This window comes from Vicugna pacos, chromosome 3 (genome assembly GCF_048564905.1).
Source record: "Vicugna pacos chromosome 3, VicPac4, whole genome shotgun sequence".
Classification (NCBI taxonomy): Eukaryota; Metazoa; Chordata; class Mammalia; order Artiodactyla; family Camelidae; genus Vicugna; species Vicugna pacos.
Genome location: NC_132989.1, coordinates 69565463 through 69583670, shown reverse-complemented (window position 1 = coordinate 69583670; position 18208 = coordinate 69565463). Strand labels below are relative to the sequence as shown.

The window sequence follows — 18208 nt, the reverse complement described above, 5'->3', positions numbered from 1 at the left end:
TAGTTGTTTCTACTAGTGTCATTTCCTTGACCTTGAAATTATTATTTTAGCATTTCTTAGACTACAGATCTGTGGGCAGTGAATTACTTGCTTTCCCCTTCCCTCCTTCATTGCTTTCCTTTTTTTCTCTCAATTTCTACATTGCCAGTTATATCTTGTCTTTGGCTAATACGTAAGTCCACACCAAAAGACATATGTTCTAGTAGAGTGGCTTCAGAGACTGCTTAATTAATCTGCCTTCTTTTATGGCTGGGCATATTATGTCAGATTCTGCAGAAGGCTCTGGAGAATAAGATGTAGAGGAAAATGATAAAGTGAGGCATTTGAGAAAATTTCTAAACTCATGATTATCTTCTTTATTTAAAAATAATTCATAATCTCTTTCAGAATTGCTCAGAAGGGCTTTTAACTTTTGTGTTTTACCTGCCATTCTCTCAAGCACATGGTAGATATTTATAGGTCTGTATGTTAAATTATAAGCAGAATCATGAGCTAGAAACTGTGAATGAAGGTGCCCATAAATTCATCTATTCCAATATCTTTACTTTGAACGGGCTGAAGAAGTGGTGTTTTCTGCCTCTGTTTCAGAAGGGAAAGCCTGTTGGTGGTTACTAGGAAGAAACAGTGGGGCAGGGTGGAAGTATCATTGGCCTGGCCGCCTGGAGACCTCAACTTTATCCCACTGTGACATCTTACTTGTGTACGACCTTGAACATGCCACATACCCTCTTAAGCCTTATCTGGTAATCTGTAAAATGAAAGGGTTAAAGATGAGGACCCCTTGGGAGCCTTCCAGTTCCCACATTGTTGGAAATCATCCTTCACCACGAGGTCAGAGTCTAGGAGACGATTTGATAGTGAAGTGAAGATGTAGAGCAGTACTTGATTTCCTGTGATACTGGGGGGAGAGGGGGTGGTAAAGTTAGCTAATCCAGAAGTTGACATTTGTGTTTTCATGTGAGCAAGTCAGATGTTTTGGGACTCCATTTTAATACAAGCTAAAGAGAGAACTTATGTTGGGATGATCCAGTTTATTAAGTTAGATTACAAATGTAAGGCCCCTGTTCAGCTTCTGGCTTACTGCAGGACTCAGTAAGGATTTTCCAAAAGAATGAATGAGTGATCATCATCATCATATCTATCATTTATCAGCTGCCTGTTGTGCCAAGCACTGGAGATACATCCATGAATAATACAGACCCAGCATCTATCTGCCCTCTCCAAGGGGCATGTGTTGTTAACCCCCAGTGACACATGGGGAAAAGGAGTTCCAGATTTGATGTTACATTAAAACCCTTTAACCAAATAGCAATATTGACAACTTAGTTCTCCAGCAGCCTGTGTTTTGTGCCAGAGAGCAGAGTAATCTCTCATTTACCAAGGGTTTTTTTAGCTTTTTAATGATATATTAAATTAAACACCCACTCACCAAATATCTGTGAGTCTTGGTTGGAGCAGATGGATTTGGGTGTTGGGTGCTTGGCTGCATCCTGTCACAGCTGATCATTTACTGGTTCTCTGGCTACAGTTGTAGAGAGTTGGCATCTGTGTCCTAGGGTCCTCTTGCCCCCAACAGTTTGTGGTTATGGCGACAAAATTATTACATGATAAATACAGGCATACCTCAGAGATGTTGTAGGTTCGATTCCAGACCACTGCAATGAAGTGAATATTGCAATAAAGCAAATCACACCGGTTTTTTGGCTTCCCAGTGCATAATGAAGTTACGTTTGCACTCTGCTGTAGTCTACTAAGTGTGCAACAGCATTATGTCTTAAAAAAAGTTACATACTTTAATCAAAAATATTGCTTAAAAAAATACTAACCATTATCTGACAATGTAAGATTGGTACAAACCTTCAATTTGTAAAAAAAAAAAAAAAAAAAAAAAAACACAAAAACAAAAAAAAACCCACAGTATCTGTGAAGCACAGTAAAGCAAAGTGCAATAAAATGAGGTATGCCTGTATTATAGTAGATATATAAACAGAAGAAAGGGCACAGCAATTTAAAGAGTCTCAAAACATTTTAAGGTTCTAACCGCTTAAGTTTCCCAGGCCCAGGAAGGCATTTGGTGTCTGTTACGGGATCCAGAGTCACTGGGACAGTTTTTCTCTCCCTCCAACAAGGAAAATACTGATTTCCTCAGACCTTTAACAGCAACTGAGGATTATTGTTGTAAAATCTTTGGAATTTGATGAGCAAAAGTGGAATTTAGTTTTGATTTGCATTTTTGGATTGACAGGTTGAGCATTGTTGCATAATTTTTACAGCCTGTCTTTTTGTACATTGGTTTTGTGAATTTCCTGTCCTTTACTGTTGCATTTTTTAAACTTTTTTAATTGAGTTATAGTCATTTTACAATGTGTCAAATTCCAGTGTAGAGCACAATTTTTCAGTTATACATGAACATACATATATTCATTGTCACATTTTCTTTTTCGCTGTGAGCTACCACAAGATCTTGTATGTATTTCCTTGTGTTATACAGTATAATCTTGTTTATCTATTCTACATATGTCTGTCAGTATCTACAAATTTTGAACTCCCAGTCTATCCCTTCCCAACACCCTCCCCACAAGTTTGTATGTCTGTGAGTCTGTTTCTGTTTTGTATTTATGTTCTTTTTTTTTTAGATTCCACATATGAGCGATTTCATATGGTATTTTTCTTTCTCTTTCTGGCTTACTTCACTTAGAATGATATTCTCCAGGGACATCCATGTTCCTGCAAATGGTGTTATGTTGTTGTTTTTATGGCTGAATAGTATTCCATTGTATAAATATACCACAACTTCCTTATCCAGTCATCTGTTGATGGACATTTAGGCTGTTTCCACGTCTTGGCTATTGTAAATAGCGCTGCTATGAACATTGGGGTGCAGGTGTCATTTTGAAGTAGGGTTCCTTCTGGATATATGCCCAGGAGTGGGATTCTGAGTCATACGGTAAGTCTATTCCTAGTCTTTTGAGGAATCTCCATACTGTTTTCCACAGTGGCTGCACCAAACTACATTCCCACCAGCAGTGTAGGAGGGTTCCCTTTTGTCCACAGCCTCTCCAGCATTTCTCATTTGTGGACTTCTGAGTGATGGCCGTTCTGACTGGTGTGAGGTGATACCTCATTGTAGTTTTGATTTGCATTTCTCTGATAATTAGTGATATTGAGCATTTTTTCATACTGTTGCATTTTTAAATTGGGATGCCTGCCTTTTTTCTAATTGTCTGATTAGAGTTTTTAAAAACTCTTGTAAGGATGCTAACTCCATTTCCATCATATATTACTAATATTATTTCTTTGTTTTGTATTTTTATATTTATTATGCTTTTTATATATTTATTTTTATTATTAAAAATTTAACAATTATTCCTTCAGTGTTTATGTCTTTGATATTATTCTTAGCAGGGCCTTCTAGGCCCTTGAATGATATGTGTTCAATTACATATTTTTTCAACATTCTCATTTTTTTTCATTTAAAATTTTAATTCATCTGGAAGTAATTTGGATATATATCATGATTCATGGAGCTACCTTAATTTTTTTCACATGTTAACCATTTATCCTATTACTATTGAGATTATTGGATTATCTATTCACTTCTTCCCCACTAATATAAAATCACACTTTTACTGTTCACTAAAGTCATACTTTTAGAACAGCATGGTACTAACAGAGGGATCAATGAAAGATAACAAAAAAACTAAGAACTGAAAAGTGTATATATTCACATATATGTTCATGTTTGTGTGTATGTTCCTAAGCTTTCTGTTATATTTCATCAAACTCTGCTAGGACCACACTTACAAACACCGTTTTGGTGTTTATCTTTGAAATCTATTGTTACATCTGGCGGAGCAAAGTAACTCTTCTTTCATAATTTTGTTAGCCAAGTGCTGGCAGTTATTCTTCCATGTGGATTAGAGAATCATTTTACAAATTAAAAAAGCTCTCCCCGGATATTTATAGAAATTAACATATTATTTGATTTAGGGGAGACCTGACACTTTTTAAATCCTGGCATCCCATCCGGGAAGGTAGCATATCATTCCATTTATGTCAGTCTTCTTTGACGACACTCAGGTAGTCTGGCATGTGATGTCATATGTGAAAGCACAGGTTTTGAAGGCAGGGAGCCTGAGTTCAAATCCAAATCGCACTGTCTATTAGCTTGTATAGTAGTAAGCAATGTTTGCCCCCTCCTGTTGACTAGAATATAGTGGATTGTCAGCCAACATTTGTTGAAGGAATGTTCGTTTTGAGAACCAGGGAGAGAATTAGAGAAAGAGAGGGGGAGAGAAACAGCCTTTTCTCAGCATTACTAGCAAAATTCCTGAGATAAAACTTTGATTGGACCGGCCTAACTCACTTGACTACCTCTCACCAGTCACTGCAGCCGGGGAAATCAAATAGTTAGCCATAGGCGTATAAATTGACATGTTTTCTTTAGAACCACATAGATCCCCAAACAGGAGTCAGGACCCCTGGGAAGAGAGAAGAGGGAGGCTGTCAGTAAAGGAACTTTTTAAATCAATGTTGGATTTTATCAAAATGCCACGTTGGCATCTCTTGAGATAAGCATGTATTGGTTTTCTCTAATTGATGCTGGTGAGTTATGTAAAGAGATACCCTAATATTAAGTCAGGAGGACAAAACCTACTTTGCTCTGCCCTGTGGAGGTACTGGAGGGACAGCCAGCTTGTTTCCCTTTTTCTTCTCTTTTCCTCTTTCTAGTTCTTCTGTAGGCCTCCCTGCCTCTCCTTGGCCCTCTGATACTGGTGTCTCCAGAGTTCTGCCTCTGGTCTCCTGCTGAGTGATGGCATGTTTTTAACCACCTCTCCTCTGAGCTGGTGGTGGTGTTCCCTGAGCTTCCTTCTCATTTGTCCCACAGCCTGACAAGTTGGATGGCCCAGAGGCATCTCAAACTCCACACATCCAGCACATAACTCATCATCCCCCTGCAAGCCTGCTTGACATCTTGCCAGCTCCACCTAGTCCCTCAAACCAAAATCCTTGAATTTCCCTCTTTCCCCTCCTTCGCCCACACATCTCAGTTGATTTTATGACCTAAACCTGCCTCAAATTCATCCGCTTCTAACCCCACCTCTGTTTCTAGTACAGGCACCACTCGCCTCTTGTCTACCCAGTGGTTCTCAAACGTTAGCAAACATCACAGTCACCTGGAGAGCCAGTCAGTTCACACTTGCTGGGCCCACCCCCAAGTTCCTGACTCAGCAAGTCTTGGGTGGGCCTGAGCTTTTCCGTTGCTAGTAAGTCCTGGGTGCTGCTGCTGCTGGTTCAGGGACCACACTTTGAGACCCACTGGGCTGGATCATGGCAGCAGCTCCTTTCCGGTTTCTGGTCTTCCAGTCTGGACCTCCTTAATCTCTCCACACTTCAACCAGAATGATCCAACCAAATACTCATCCAACAGGGCTGCCCCTTTGTCTTCCTCACAAGCCTGTGCTTCTCACTACACAGGGCTGTGACCTGTGACCTGGCTCCTACCTCCCTCTCCAGCCTCATTGTCTCATCCACAGACCCACACTGCTTGTGGTCGTCCACAGCAACTCTGTCCTTTACTGTTCCTCGTGGTATTCTGACGCCTGAATTGCCCCTTCCACCGGTCTTCACCTGCCGCAGCCTCACGCCGCCTCCATCACTGAACTCCGGTGTGATTTCCTAGGAGTCTGCCTGGATTCCCACGGGGAGCTACGTGCATCTCGCCTGAGTTTCCATGGCACCCTGCAAGTACCTCGGGCTTGCTGCTTACCACCGTTGTTGAATTGATTGCAGAGCGCTGTGCTCTCAGGTGAAGGTATTTAACAGGAGCACGGAGAGGTGAGAGCCTGAGGCTCATCAGAAGGAGCACGTGGGCAGAACTTTCAAATAAGAGCAAACGGGAGCCTTTTGCTTCCATTCCTCAGTCAGACGAGAGCACGTCACTCAGCCTGTTGTCCAGCCAAGAGAAGAGGAAGCTGTGCGAGGGTCCAAGATAGGATAAAAAGTAAGGAAATGTATTTCGGTTGAATAGAAAATGACCTTTGGGAACTTACCTAATCTTTTGCTGGGCTTGAGAGTTTTCTCTCTTTCTCTGCCTCTTTCTGACTCTCTGGGTTTCTGGGGGAAGGGCGGGCGCTGCCCTGGGCACCCTTCCTCAGCTCAGCCACACGCCCGTAGAGTTTCCACCCTCACGGTGCTCCCCTGTCTTCCTCCCTGAATCTTAAAAAAATACCTTTTTTTTTTTTTTAAGAAATAAGGTTGTGGGTGTTGGTGTTACCACCTTGGTTTGGCTTTTTTTTTCTTTTTTTTTTATTCACCTTAGCTTTTTTTTTTCACTTTTTTTTATTGAGCATCTTGGCTTTTGATGTAAGCTGCGGTGGACCCAGAGGGCCAAGCACAGTGAGGACCTGCCCCCCAGCCCCCGCCATGAGTGCCTTCGATAGATAAGCGGTGGAGGGGCGGGGAGCGATGCAGGGCCCGGGGCCTTCCAGGGTACGGCCTGCTGGTCTCAGGGGCAGCTGTCTGGATGGTAAGCTTCTAAAAATGTTGTGGTTCGAATTGTGCAATACAGTAGATCATTAGATTTTACATCTTTAGGATGTGCACTGTGCATTTTACGAATGACTGTTCATTTTTGCCAGGGAAGTAAAATTCCTTTTCAAAAAAGTGGGCATTTGCATTTTGTGGGTGACTTCTCACCAGTTTCTTACTTTTAAATGGGATTTGTTGAAATGGGATTAGCTTTTAAATGGGAGTCAACACTCCACACGGAGTCTTCACCCCTGGCATCCCTGCAATCCGTGGACTCAGGGTCTGACGGTGGCAGTCCACCCCGTGTGAGTGGCCCTGCCACGCCAGAGTCAGGAAAGCGAGCGTGGTTGAATTCTGGTGTGGTACTAGATGTGGCTGAAACTTGAGAGTCGCTTCACGGTCACTGGGGCTCTAGTGTGAGATTCCCCCGGAGCCAAGCAGGGAAGACATTGGGCTGCTGGTTCTCTAAGGCAGTCCGAGCTTAGCAATGGTAATACTGAGAACAGCGGCAGCATGGATAATTGAAATCCACAGGAAATCTCTAAAACTCATTTTTCAGCAGATGGTTTCTGTTTCCTTGCCCATCAAATCTATTTACCAGAACTGCTGACCATGTAGCAGAACTGGCTGAGTTGAGTATCATCCTCCCCACTTTCTCTCAAATTCATGTAATGTTAAGGAGAAGGCATAGCAGGATGGAACAGCATCAAAAGTGCTTGGGTTTTTCCACAGTCCGGATAATTGCCTCCTGAGTAATCAGAGATCGACGTTCTTTGCTCGTCCTCTGTTGCACAATGTAATTTTAAAGGCTTGAAGTCATCCGGCTGTTTCTATTATCAGTAATATCCCTAATAAAAGGAAGGAAGTTAGTTGAAGGATGTCACGTTTTGCAGTTGCCTTTAAATTCCTCTGTTCTCCAAGTCAGGCTCTGGGATTGACCTTTGGAATCTGGAAACGGTGTTATGTTTACACACATGCCCGGCCCGGTGACACCGCGGCTGAATTGTTAGGTTAATAATGCTTGACGCTGCGAGTCTTGCACGGCCCCTAAGATGTAAAGCCTTTTGATATAATCATAATTCTATAGTGCATGAGGGTTTCCCCCCTCAGCTAATTCTCTCTGAGGCGTCCTTGTGCCAGCCTCCTTCGGATGCTCGCCATTTCATGGATTGTGTACTAGATCTTTTTTTTTCTTCCTTTGTTAACACATAGTTGACAGCAGGCTGAGTTCTTTTCTGATGGCTGTAGATGAAACGACTATGTTATTTAGATAATTTCTCCTTCATCTGATACTTCTGCGGAGGACTGCTGCTCCATTAGACTCTGCTGGCCACCTTGTCTGTGTGGATCTGAAGGCCTTGGGGATGTCATCTGCGTTTATCATTAATGACCATTTCAGTGCTAACCAGAAGGTGGCCTCTGTCCAAGCACCGTGGGATTCATCATCCTCTTCTCCACTCGTCCAGTGAGGCTCACGGAACATAGTAGCAGTACTTCTTAAGAAAGAACAGCCTTGTCCCCAGCAGTGACAGTGGGGACTGGGGGACGGCACGGGGTGGGGGGCATCATGAGGCGCGGTGCTGCAAAGCGCACTGCTGTGTCTGGTCCAGCGCCTGGGGGCACCTGCGGGTCACGTCTCTCCTTCACTGCACTGACTGCATTGGCTGTGACAGATGTGACGTGTACTGATCTCCCCACTTGCTTCATCTTCCCTGTGCTCGACCAGATCTTCCACACCTTGTTTATAAGTATTTTACAGCTTTTACTTAAAGCCTCTTTGTATACCTACCGTCTTAAACCCTTTCTGGAACAAGTGAGACGTAAGTGAATATATAAATGCATGACACTCCGTCCCAGTAAGGCAGGTCTGGGCTTGCATCTCAACTCCAGCCCTCGAATGAGTAGTGCAACCCTGGAGCTTTAACTTCTTTAGCTTTAAGGCAGTGGGACTGCTGTGCCTGTTACATGGGATGGTGCATGTGGAGAGTGGGTTGTCAGTTCTCTCTTCTCACCAAGGCACAGAGCAATTTTGAACAAGATCCCCTGAGTCCCAGCCCCGTTTCCTATGATTTCATTTTACCAAGTTTCAGGGAAACTCTATCCATATTCTGAGGAATTTTAAAAACAGCATCTTATGTTACCCAATAAAGGCTTTACTAGGAAAAAAATAGCATATATAGAATATTTATATAGTGACTACTGCTCAATGAATGTTAACCCCAAAATACAAAATAGACTTTTCCCAAAAAATTGTATTTTAAATTTATTTTGTGGTATTTAAGATATCAACCAACCAGAAAATATAGTTCTGTAAACATCTATGTACTCACTATTCACTGCTTAAAAAAAATGGATAATGAACAATACTCGAAGCCCCTGGTATTTTCTTCCCTGAATACACCCCCTTCTTCACCAGCAGGACCACCTCCCTCAACTGGGAACTTATAAGCATTTCTTTGTACTATTATAATATATTCCTAAACTGTATTCAGTATTGTTTTAAACATTTTAAAACCATAGGTGGTTTTCTAACATATGTATTCTTCTAAGGCTTATTTTGCTTGATGTTTGAGTCATCCATTCTGAATGCATAGCGTTAGTGGATTTATTTTCATTGTGGTATAAGATTCCATTGTATGGATATTTCTCGATACATTAATTGTTCTAGTAGTATACAATAATGGATTGTGGACATACCTTTTTTTTTTTAATTTTTTGGTGGGGGGAAGTAATTAGGTTTACTTGTTTAGTTTTAGAGGAGGTACTGGGGATTGAACCCAGGACCTTGTGTATGCTAAGCATGCACTCTACCACTTGAACTATACCCTCCCCCGACTTGAGCTATACCCTCCCACCATGGACTGTAAATTAAGCTGTTTTCAAATTTTGGTTATAAATATGCTCCAGATATTCTTGTAAGTGCCTCCTCATGTATGCTAGAGATCAAGCCACATAGGAGGTGGATTGTAGGACGTACATTTCTTTGTCTTTAGTAGAAATCCCCAGTGTTCTGCAGTGTGGCTGAACCAATTCACACCTCCATCAATGGTGTATGACTTCGTGGGGGTCTCCTCCTTGCCCATGCCAGATAGTCTGTGCCTTCCTGGTTCTACTACCCTGCTGATCAAAGAAAAGCTGGTTGTGACATAGCAACTCATTGTAATTGGAAAGTTTTATTCTCCTGATTACTGAAGACTGAGCATCTCTTGATATTGGTATTTTCTCTTCTGAGAATTTCTTTTTTCAAATCTTTTGCCCAGCTTTTTTTTTAACATTTTTTATTGAATTATAATCATTTTACAATGTTGTGTCAAATTCCAGTGTAGAGCACAATTTTTCAGTTATATGTAAACATACATATATTCATTGTCACATTTTTTTCTCTGTGAGCTACCATAAGATCTTGTATATATTTCCCTGTGCTATACAGTATAATCTTGTTTATCTATTCTACATTTTGAAATCCCAGTCTGTCCTCATCCCCCTCCCCCTTGGCAACCACAAGTTTGTATTCTATGTCTATGAGTCTGTTTCTGTTTTGTATTTATGTTTTTTTTTAATTTTAGATTCCACATATGAGCCATCTCATATGGCATTTTTCTTTCTCTTTCTGGCTTACTTCACTTAGAATTGCATTCTCCAGGGACATCCATGTTGCTGCAAATGGCGTCATGTTGTCTGTTTTTATGGCTGAGTAGTATTCCATTGTATAAATATACCACATCTTTATCCAGTCACCTGCTGATGGACATTTAGTCTGTTTCCATGTCTTGGCTGTTGTGAATAGTGCTGCAATGAACACTGGGGTGCAGGTGTCATTTTGGAGTAGGGTTCCTTCTGGATATACCAGCTTTCTTTTTGGTTGTCTTTTTACTGATGTTTTTAAGGGTTTTGTTCCATTCCGGTTACTAATACTCATTGGTTTCTTGTAATGTTGATGTCGTTTCTAGGCTACCACCTCTTTTCTTCTATTTTATTAGTGTTTTTTTGCTTTTGGTGAACAGAAGTTTTAAAGTCAAGTAATTAATCTTTTATGGTTGTATATTTTGATGAGTAGATATTTATGTTTGTATTTATGTGATAAAACCTCATGCTGCCAAATTAATGTTCCAAACAGCAGAGCATAAAACAAATTTAGTAGATCTACCCACTGTGAGCATCTCATGACTATGAGTAATCTTCCATATATAATGTGTGTGTATGTAACCAAAAAAGACTATAAAAATTTTTTTATTTTGATTCTAATTTAGGGATACTGTTTGGGGGGAATAATTCATCAAATGCAAAGGACTGTATTTTCCTCTTGCCTAAGTGGTAATCTTGTGTTTTTGGAGGGTGTATCTGCAAAAAACTGGGTGTCTGGGGTTCAGGTGTGATGGCCGAGTCCAGGTGGGTTTTGGTGCCTTCCCCACAGTAAGTGCTCCATTGATACCTGTTGAATAAATGAATGTGTAACAGAGTCTAAAGTTGACAATAGACGTGTCTGCTTGGACGAATAAATGAGTGGTTCTCAACCCTAGTTGTACCCGAAAAGATTAAAATGCTGATGGCCAGGGCCCCATCCTTAGAGATACTGATTCTCTTGGTTTGAAATAGGTCCCAGGCATTGATAGATTTAAGAAGTTCTTCAGTTATTTCTATTATGAAAGCCATGTTGAGAACTTGTAGGTCAGAGAATTGGAAGCAGGAAGATAAGGGGTGGATAGGTACCACCTGTTGGGCACTGACAGGTCCAGGGCAGCAGAGTTGCCAGGAGGCTGTAGAGCGTGGCTGGAGTCAAAGCAAGGTGGAGGCTGGAGACTGGTGTGAGAGCAGAGCTGACCACTGGGGCCTGAGGCTGAGAAGAGACAGGAGGAGGAAAGCCTTTTGGATGTTCTGAGGACGGTGGGCCTGGAAGGTGAGGCAGGGTGAGCCAGGGGTCCCCAGTCTGGAGCAGGGATGCCCGGCCTCAGGGTGGGGTATGTGGAGGCTGCAATGCTGGTGCCTTCTGCCCAAAGCCAGAGGGCAGGCCTGGGCCCATTTAACAGGCACAAGTCAAATAGAACTGTTGCTTACCCAGAGCTCAAAGGAATAAAGAAAGAAGTTTGGCCTGGGAGTCAAGGGTAGACAGGGGACACCTTGAGAGATGTAAATATTATTTTAAAATCAGAGCCACCAGGGCAGCAGGCAGAGCTGATTCATGGCATTTAAACATAAAAATGATCTTTACGATGGAGTCCCCCTTTCATGAAGTGAAGTCGGTTTTGCCCTGAGCTGTGTGTGTGAGCACCTGTGCGTGAACACTCAGTACAGCAGATGGTGGGGAGGAAGGGATTCCCATGGAGTTGTAGAAGTCAGGGAAGATTCAGGCACGGAGCTCATCTTTGGAAGGTAGAAGTTACGGAAGCTCCCTACCCACCCACGCAGACAGACTCCCCTTTTCCTTCTTCTTAGCCCTGGCAGCTGCCCTGTTAGCAGTAGCACAGACTGCTACGATGTGAGCAGGGATTGCCAGGTGCTGGATCTATTTGCAAAATTGGAATAAAGTCCCAAAACCCATAACAGAAAGGTGGGCAGTGCAGTCAGAACTAATGCTCTTCACCTCGGCACATAAAGAAAGAGCAGCAGCATACTGGGCGTCAGGACAGATGAAGTCCCAGTGCTGACTCTGTGACTTAAAATCTGCGATCTTGGGAAGTTTCATTCAACTCCATTTATTTATTGAGCATCGGCATCGAGTGAGCACCTTCTCGATGCTGGGATACAGTTATGAACAAGACACCTGGGTCCTCAAGATGCTCACAACCTTGCCCGGGAGAAGGATACTGAAATGAGTAATACAGTAAAGCCTTGGAAGCGCAGGAGAAGCCTGGAGGAGAGTTTTCAGTCCTGTCCAGGTGCCACTGGGCCTGAACAGCCTGCGGGGCGGGGAGGGGGGCGCTTGCGGGTGAGTAGGCTGTACTGAGCAGATGAGGGAGGAAGGCCTTTCAAGGTCAACCCCTTCTCCTGAATTCTCCCCTCCTCCTTGTTTAAGTGAAGCGCTAAGACTTGAGTCCAGGTCATTGAACCCAATTCCTGAAACTACCGAGAGCTGTGGCAGTCCCTCCCCGCCACGTGGTGCATCTCGGGTGACCCAGCATCTGAACTGCCTTGGTTTCTCTCAAGACTCAGTCTCTTTCATCTGTGTACCTGCGCCAGCTGGGCTTCATCTCGGCGTTCCTGCTTGTTTGAAATGAGGCCAAGCTGTGCGGGCATTGGGGGTCATTTATTTTCTTGATGGGTGCAGTATATTTTCTGCACTTGCTTTCACTGCTGTAGTTCCTACTCATAGCAGTGTCTTTGTTTTATTTTTGCTAACTCTCTGTTTTTGCCTATCCAGAAAATAGGGAAACCAAATGTTTGATTTTTTCCCCCAAGTCATAAATCTGATCCTATTAATCCTCTGCTCAGAAACCTGCAGTGTGGTTGGTGCCTACAGAATCTAAAGGGATTTCCCCTCCAGAATCATAGAAGGATGACCCCAGCCCAGTCTCCCTTTCGTGCTCTGCAATCCAGCTTTTCTAGACTCTTCTCCCCAGTGAGCGTCTTTGCATTCTTTTCTCCGTGCCTTTGCTTCTGCTGTCCACTCTGCCTGGAAATTCCTCTCCCAGCCCAGTCTCCTCTTCTTCCTGTTCATGACCCACTCATCTTCATGAAGACTTCCTTGATCTCCCCACCTTCCAAACCAGAAAGATGACCTCTTTTCTCTCAGCCTCAAAGTCTAGGCGAAATTTCTGTCAGTCAGAATTCTGTATCTTGCTAAACTTTCAAACAAAAGAGGGTAATAGAAATTTGCAGATCAGTGAAGCCTGAATGAGTTTGCCACCCACAGACCCTCTTGGAATGAAGACATAGATTCCCACTTGCACATTCAGGGACCTAGGTTGCTAGCTTGAGATCAGCCAAGGTGAGTGTAGTTACTCCATACACTGAGCAAATGCTCCAAATAGGACTTTTTTCTTCTCTTGAAGAGCCAGCTCATCTGAAGGTGAATTGGTGACCCTACTGCATGTATATATACATGTATGTGTGTATGTGACCATGCACACACGTGTGTACACATCAATACTTGACACACGCTATATAATAGACAGTTAAAACGGCGCTGTCGACCAGCAGTGCTTCCTCCCTGGGCCGCGGGGCAGAGCTGTGTGGTCGGAGTGGCTGGGAGTCGTCTGCCTCCTCACACTCTCATCCCATCCTCCTCTCCAGAGCTGGAATTCTGTTACCTATGCCCCCACCTCCTTCTTGCGTCTATGTCCTTGGCAAACGTGATCACTTCCTGGAATCGGAGCTAATATACTAATTGAGGATCTGTGTGTCTGCAGTTGCTACAAATCCACTCTTTGAAGTAGAGAATCTTGGCTTGGCTACACAGACATCAGTAAGGGGTCTCCTGTTTCTGATCATGATTCTGTTCATGATTCTTCTCCAAATGGGTGGGACGCAGGCAGTTAAGCCTCCTGGGTCAGAAGGAGAGCTCTGCAGACTGCAGCTGCGGTGACCATACCTGCTGCTGGTCATGCTGTGGGCCATCTTGCAGAGCCCACCAGGTGGGCGTCCGGTTCTGTTGGGATGGCTGACCTCTCTTGGACACAGAAGACGAGGTCTGATGGCTGGGAGCACAGACCAAGAAGGAGAAGGCTGGCCAAGAGGCGAGGAGGGAAGTGTAGGTCAGGACGAGAGGAGCTGGGAAGCCGAGGCCCCTAAGCTACCAGGGAGACAGCACAGGGAGGGGGGGCTGCAAGGGGGTGGGTGCAGGAGGGAGAGGCCAGGGGTCTGGGAGAAAGCTCACCGGCCTTGCAGCTTGTCTCCTGGACTCTGCCTAGGGTGGCAGCTTCCTGCTGACTAGATCAGGCAGAGGTTAAAATCCTGGACACAGGCAGGGATCTCCTGTGGCTGTAGGAGAGAGCTGTAGGGTCTTTCCTGTCTTTCAGCACATAAAGGGTGTTCTAGAGTGAAGGTTGCTTCTCAGACCCCATGCTGTCACTCAGTGGCTGTTGCCTGACTCCCGCCAAGGTCACTCTCATGGAAGTGCCTAGCACAGTGCCGAGGACAGACAGGCTCACACAGTCATCACATGCTCTCCTGGAAGAGTTAAAATGGCCTGTTTAACAACGTCATGCACATATTGGTCTCTTCTAAGTACGCAGGAATGTGTAAGTTAGGAGAGAATTATCATTATATCTTGGGCAGTCAGTTCCCTTCCCCCAGTCCCTTAGCCTTCCAAAGCAAGTCACTTTTTATTCTATTCCTTTTAAACTTTTATGGATTCCATATTTCATTTATTTTCTGCCCCTGGATGTCCCTGTTTAGGCTCAGTTTCACTGGAGAAAGCACAGGAGGCCTTGTTGGAAGGGGTGTGTAGTGGACGCTGTATACCCAAGAGTGGCCGAAGGAAGGGTGCAGAGATATCTCAGATGATCAATCACATTTGTCTTTCTGTACCAGTTTGGTTTCACTTCTTAATCACTAGCTTTTAAGCAGAATGCTGGCGGTTGCCCTGCTTTTGAAGCAGTGTCTCTTTCAGGTAAGAAGTTCTGGCTTTTAGAGTGAAGCTGTGGTGGGTGGGGGCAGAGTCCTGGGGATGCTGGAGGTCTGTGATGTTCCTCTTCCAGTGGAATTCGTAGGGCTGTGTGCATCCACTGAGCGCTGGTATCAGGACAAACCCTGCAGGACATGGTTTTGCTTAGAGAAAAGCAACCTGAGTCTATCACTTTTGCCTGAAGTGCAACAGTGAAGGAACTCATCGCTGGTCAGAGGCTCAGGGACTGGCGGAGTGGGGCCAGGCCTGCCAGGAGGACCCCCTGTCGGAAGGCTGCCTCCCTGAGCAGAGCAGGAGAGCCCAGCTTTGCCCTGCTGAGACCCCACCACAGAGGGTGGGGCGGAGGGATCAGCCTTACAGAGGAAAAAGATGTCAGCAGTTCGTGATCTTGTTTAGAAGATTCATACCCTGCCCACCGGGAGTTAAAGGGCAAGAAGGGAGAAAGGGAAATTTTTAGTCTTCAAAGTCTAATGTAAAGAAAGTTCTGCTCTTCCCTTGAACTGACGAAGCGTCCTCTGACCCTTGGGTTGTGGCAGTGTCTCTGGTCCTCTTGAAGGTGTCCCATTCGACTCATGGGGCCAGGCTTCTAAGTAGAGGCACAACGAACTGCAGCCTCTTAGAGAAGAATGAACCTGGGTCCGTGGAGGTGAGGCCAAGACCTCCGTCCAGTTGTCTAGAGAAAAGTCATTTTTAGAAATCCAAGTAAAGTAATTAAAAATAAAGACGAACATTGGCTCTGTGCTTGCGGGTAGCGAGATGGAGCTGGCCAGTGAACACATACCCTTCATTCCTGGAGTCATGGGGCGGAGTTCAGCTCCCCGTGGTCTTGGTACTGTGTCACTCAGTTTTTTTGAGGAGACACAACTGAAATAAGTAATTTAGTCACGGTAAACATGGGTAAGAGTAAGCTGTGTATTCCTCACACTAAAACATGAAGATAAAAAAACAGAGATTTAAATATCGGGACAGGTCTTAAATCATAGAAATGCTTTAGCCCCTTCATATGAGAGAAGCTTTTACTCTTTTGAATTTCAGAATAATAACAGCCTGGCATGGTGCCCAGCAGAGTTGATGCTCAGTAAATAATGGTTGGGTTGTTTTCTGACATAACGACTACATGCTTATTGTAAAACCCCATGCACTTAATGTAAAAATAACCTGAAATCCTACCACTTAGCATTTGGGGATATATATCCTCCCAGAATTTCAGTGCACATAAATGTAAATATTCTTTTACAAAACCAGGGTTGTGCTCAACATGTTTTATAAACCGTCTCCATGTCAATAAATTGGATCCTTTTATTCAGCGTCTGCAAAGTGGCATGATGTCGTACCCAGTGTAAGGAAGAATTTGTCAGTTCCTGTAGTTCGAGACTTGCCACGGCTCACGTGCTGTCCTTTATTCAGCAGGTCTCTTCTGCGGAGGTGCGCATCGGGCCCATGAGACTGACGCAGGATCCTATCCAGGTACGCCTCGCTTCCTCGTAGGGGCTTGGTTTCCAGAGCATGTGGTTGTATGAGCACCGTCTCAGGGCTCTCCTCTTGCTACACACAGCAGATAGCTGTCCTTGCCCCGCCGTGCACGCCCGTGCATCCATGTGCGGTGTCAGTGTATGTATCTGTGTGCAAGTGCTTGTTCTCATTAATGTTATACTTGAGGCATCACCTTGTTTCCTTGAAGACAAACATTGTCCCATCTTGAGTATAAATAACAGGGTAGGTAGATTGCATGGTGAGCTGTGAGGGAGAACAACTCTTCCACCACAAAACTAGTCTGTTCCATGTGCTGCTGCTGCTTTTGCAGCCAGAAAGGGAAGCCATGTGGTTAAGGGCAGGGCTTTGCTGTCAGCCGCAGCTGGCTGGGAGTCCTGGCTCTGCCGTTAACCAGTGGTGTGACCTTGGCTGTGTTGCTTCACTTCTCTACCCAGTGCCTGGTCTGTGAAGTGCAGATAGCAGTGCCTCTCTCACAGGGAATTTGAGTAATCTGAAGAAGCATGGGGTGCCTGAGACACCGCCTGGCAGTGGAAGGTGCTTGATAATGATGCCTGTTGTTGGCTGGGAAGAAAAGATGGTCAAAGGCGCCTCTTTTTGGTCCCTGTAATTGAGCCAAGCAGCGTACTGGGCTCTGGAAGACCAGGGGAACTGGCTGCAGGGAGAGAAGGGCCTGTGCCTGCAGCCTTGACCTCCCTCTAACAAGGACAGCAGTCATGTCCTCCCACGGCCTCTCCCTCTGCCCTCTTTGAGGAAATAGGTGTGAGAGGGTTTGTTAAATCCCCATCGCATGGGAGGCCTATCCAAGCCACCTTCCTCCTTGTAAAGCTGTAATTTGTTAGCACCTGGATGCTAGCCCTGTATTTCGAACAAGTGAAGATGCAGAAAAGACGTAAACAAACCAATTAACATGTAGAAGAAAGTGAAAACCAACCAAAGAAATGTACTGTTTGATTTATGAGCAAATGGAAAAGAAAATAATTTACTGTCGCTTGGAAAAAGGAAATGCAAACCTAGGGAAAGGGGAAAAAAAAGAAAAAAACCAAGAGATTTCAGCTTGGGAAAATTTGATGAAAACAAATTTAGGAGCAGAGAGAGAGGGAGAGAGAATTTATTAAAATAAACATAAGCCGCAACTATTTGTATAGGATACAAACAAGTGGAAAATTCCAGTGTTCATTCTGGAGGCACAGACTTGACAAAGGTTCTTATGTCAGTATTGATTCCCAAAGTAATTTCCAGAATCTCTCTTGGGATTAGTGTGGCTTTAGATCAGTTAGTTTAACTTACCTTCATTTTTCACCCTGCGCTGTACTGGCAATGAATGCTTATGATAAGGATGGTAAGGATGTCTCATTCTTGTAAGATATAATTTGTTAAATTGTAAAGTATTTCAAATATTCATGGAATGCCCATACCCACTTTTCTCAAATGTGTTCTTTTTATTTTTTTTCCAAATATGATAAATTTATTTTGGCAAGTGTGCCCTATTTGTTTGAGTTCTTTTTAGAAACAAAAGATTACAAATAGTTTTCAAGCCCTATTTATTCCTCACCGTCCTCTCTCTTCCCTAAAAGTAACCACTATTCGGAGATTGATTATGATAGGTATTTATTTCTTCCA

General features: G+C 43.9%; 1 protein-coding gene across 4 annotated transcripts in view; it reads left to right on the top strand.

Moving 5' to 3' along the window:
- The window catches only part of PDE8B (phosphodiesterase 8B), a 283401-nt gene that overhangs the window by 161287 nt on the left and 103906 nt on the right, over positions 1–18208 (top strand). For 3 of the 4 annotated variants that reach the window (XM_072958471.1, XM_072958472.1, XM_072958470.1), the window contains exon 2: positions 16502–16561. In XM_072958471.1, the coding sequence (XP_072814572.1) occupies positions 16502–16561 (60 nt within the window). The remainder of the gene's footprint in view (positions 1–16501; positions 16562–18208) is intronic. The other variant, XM_015245637.3, reaches the window with a different exon arrangement.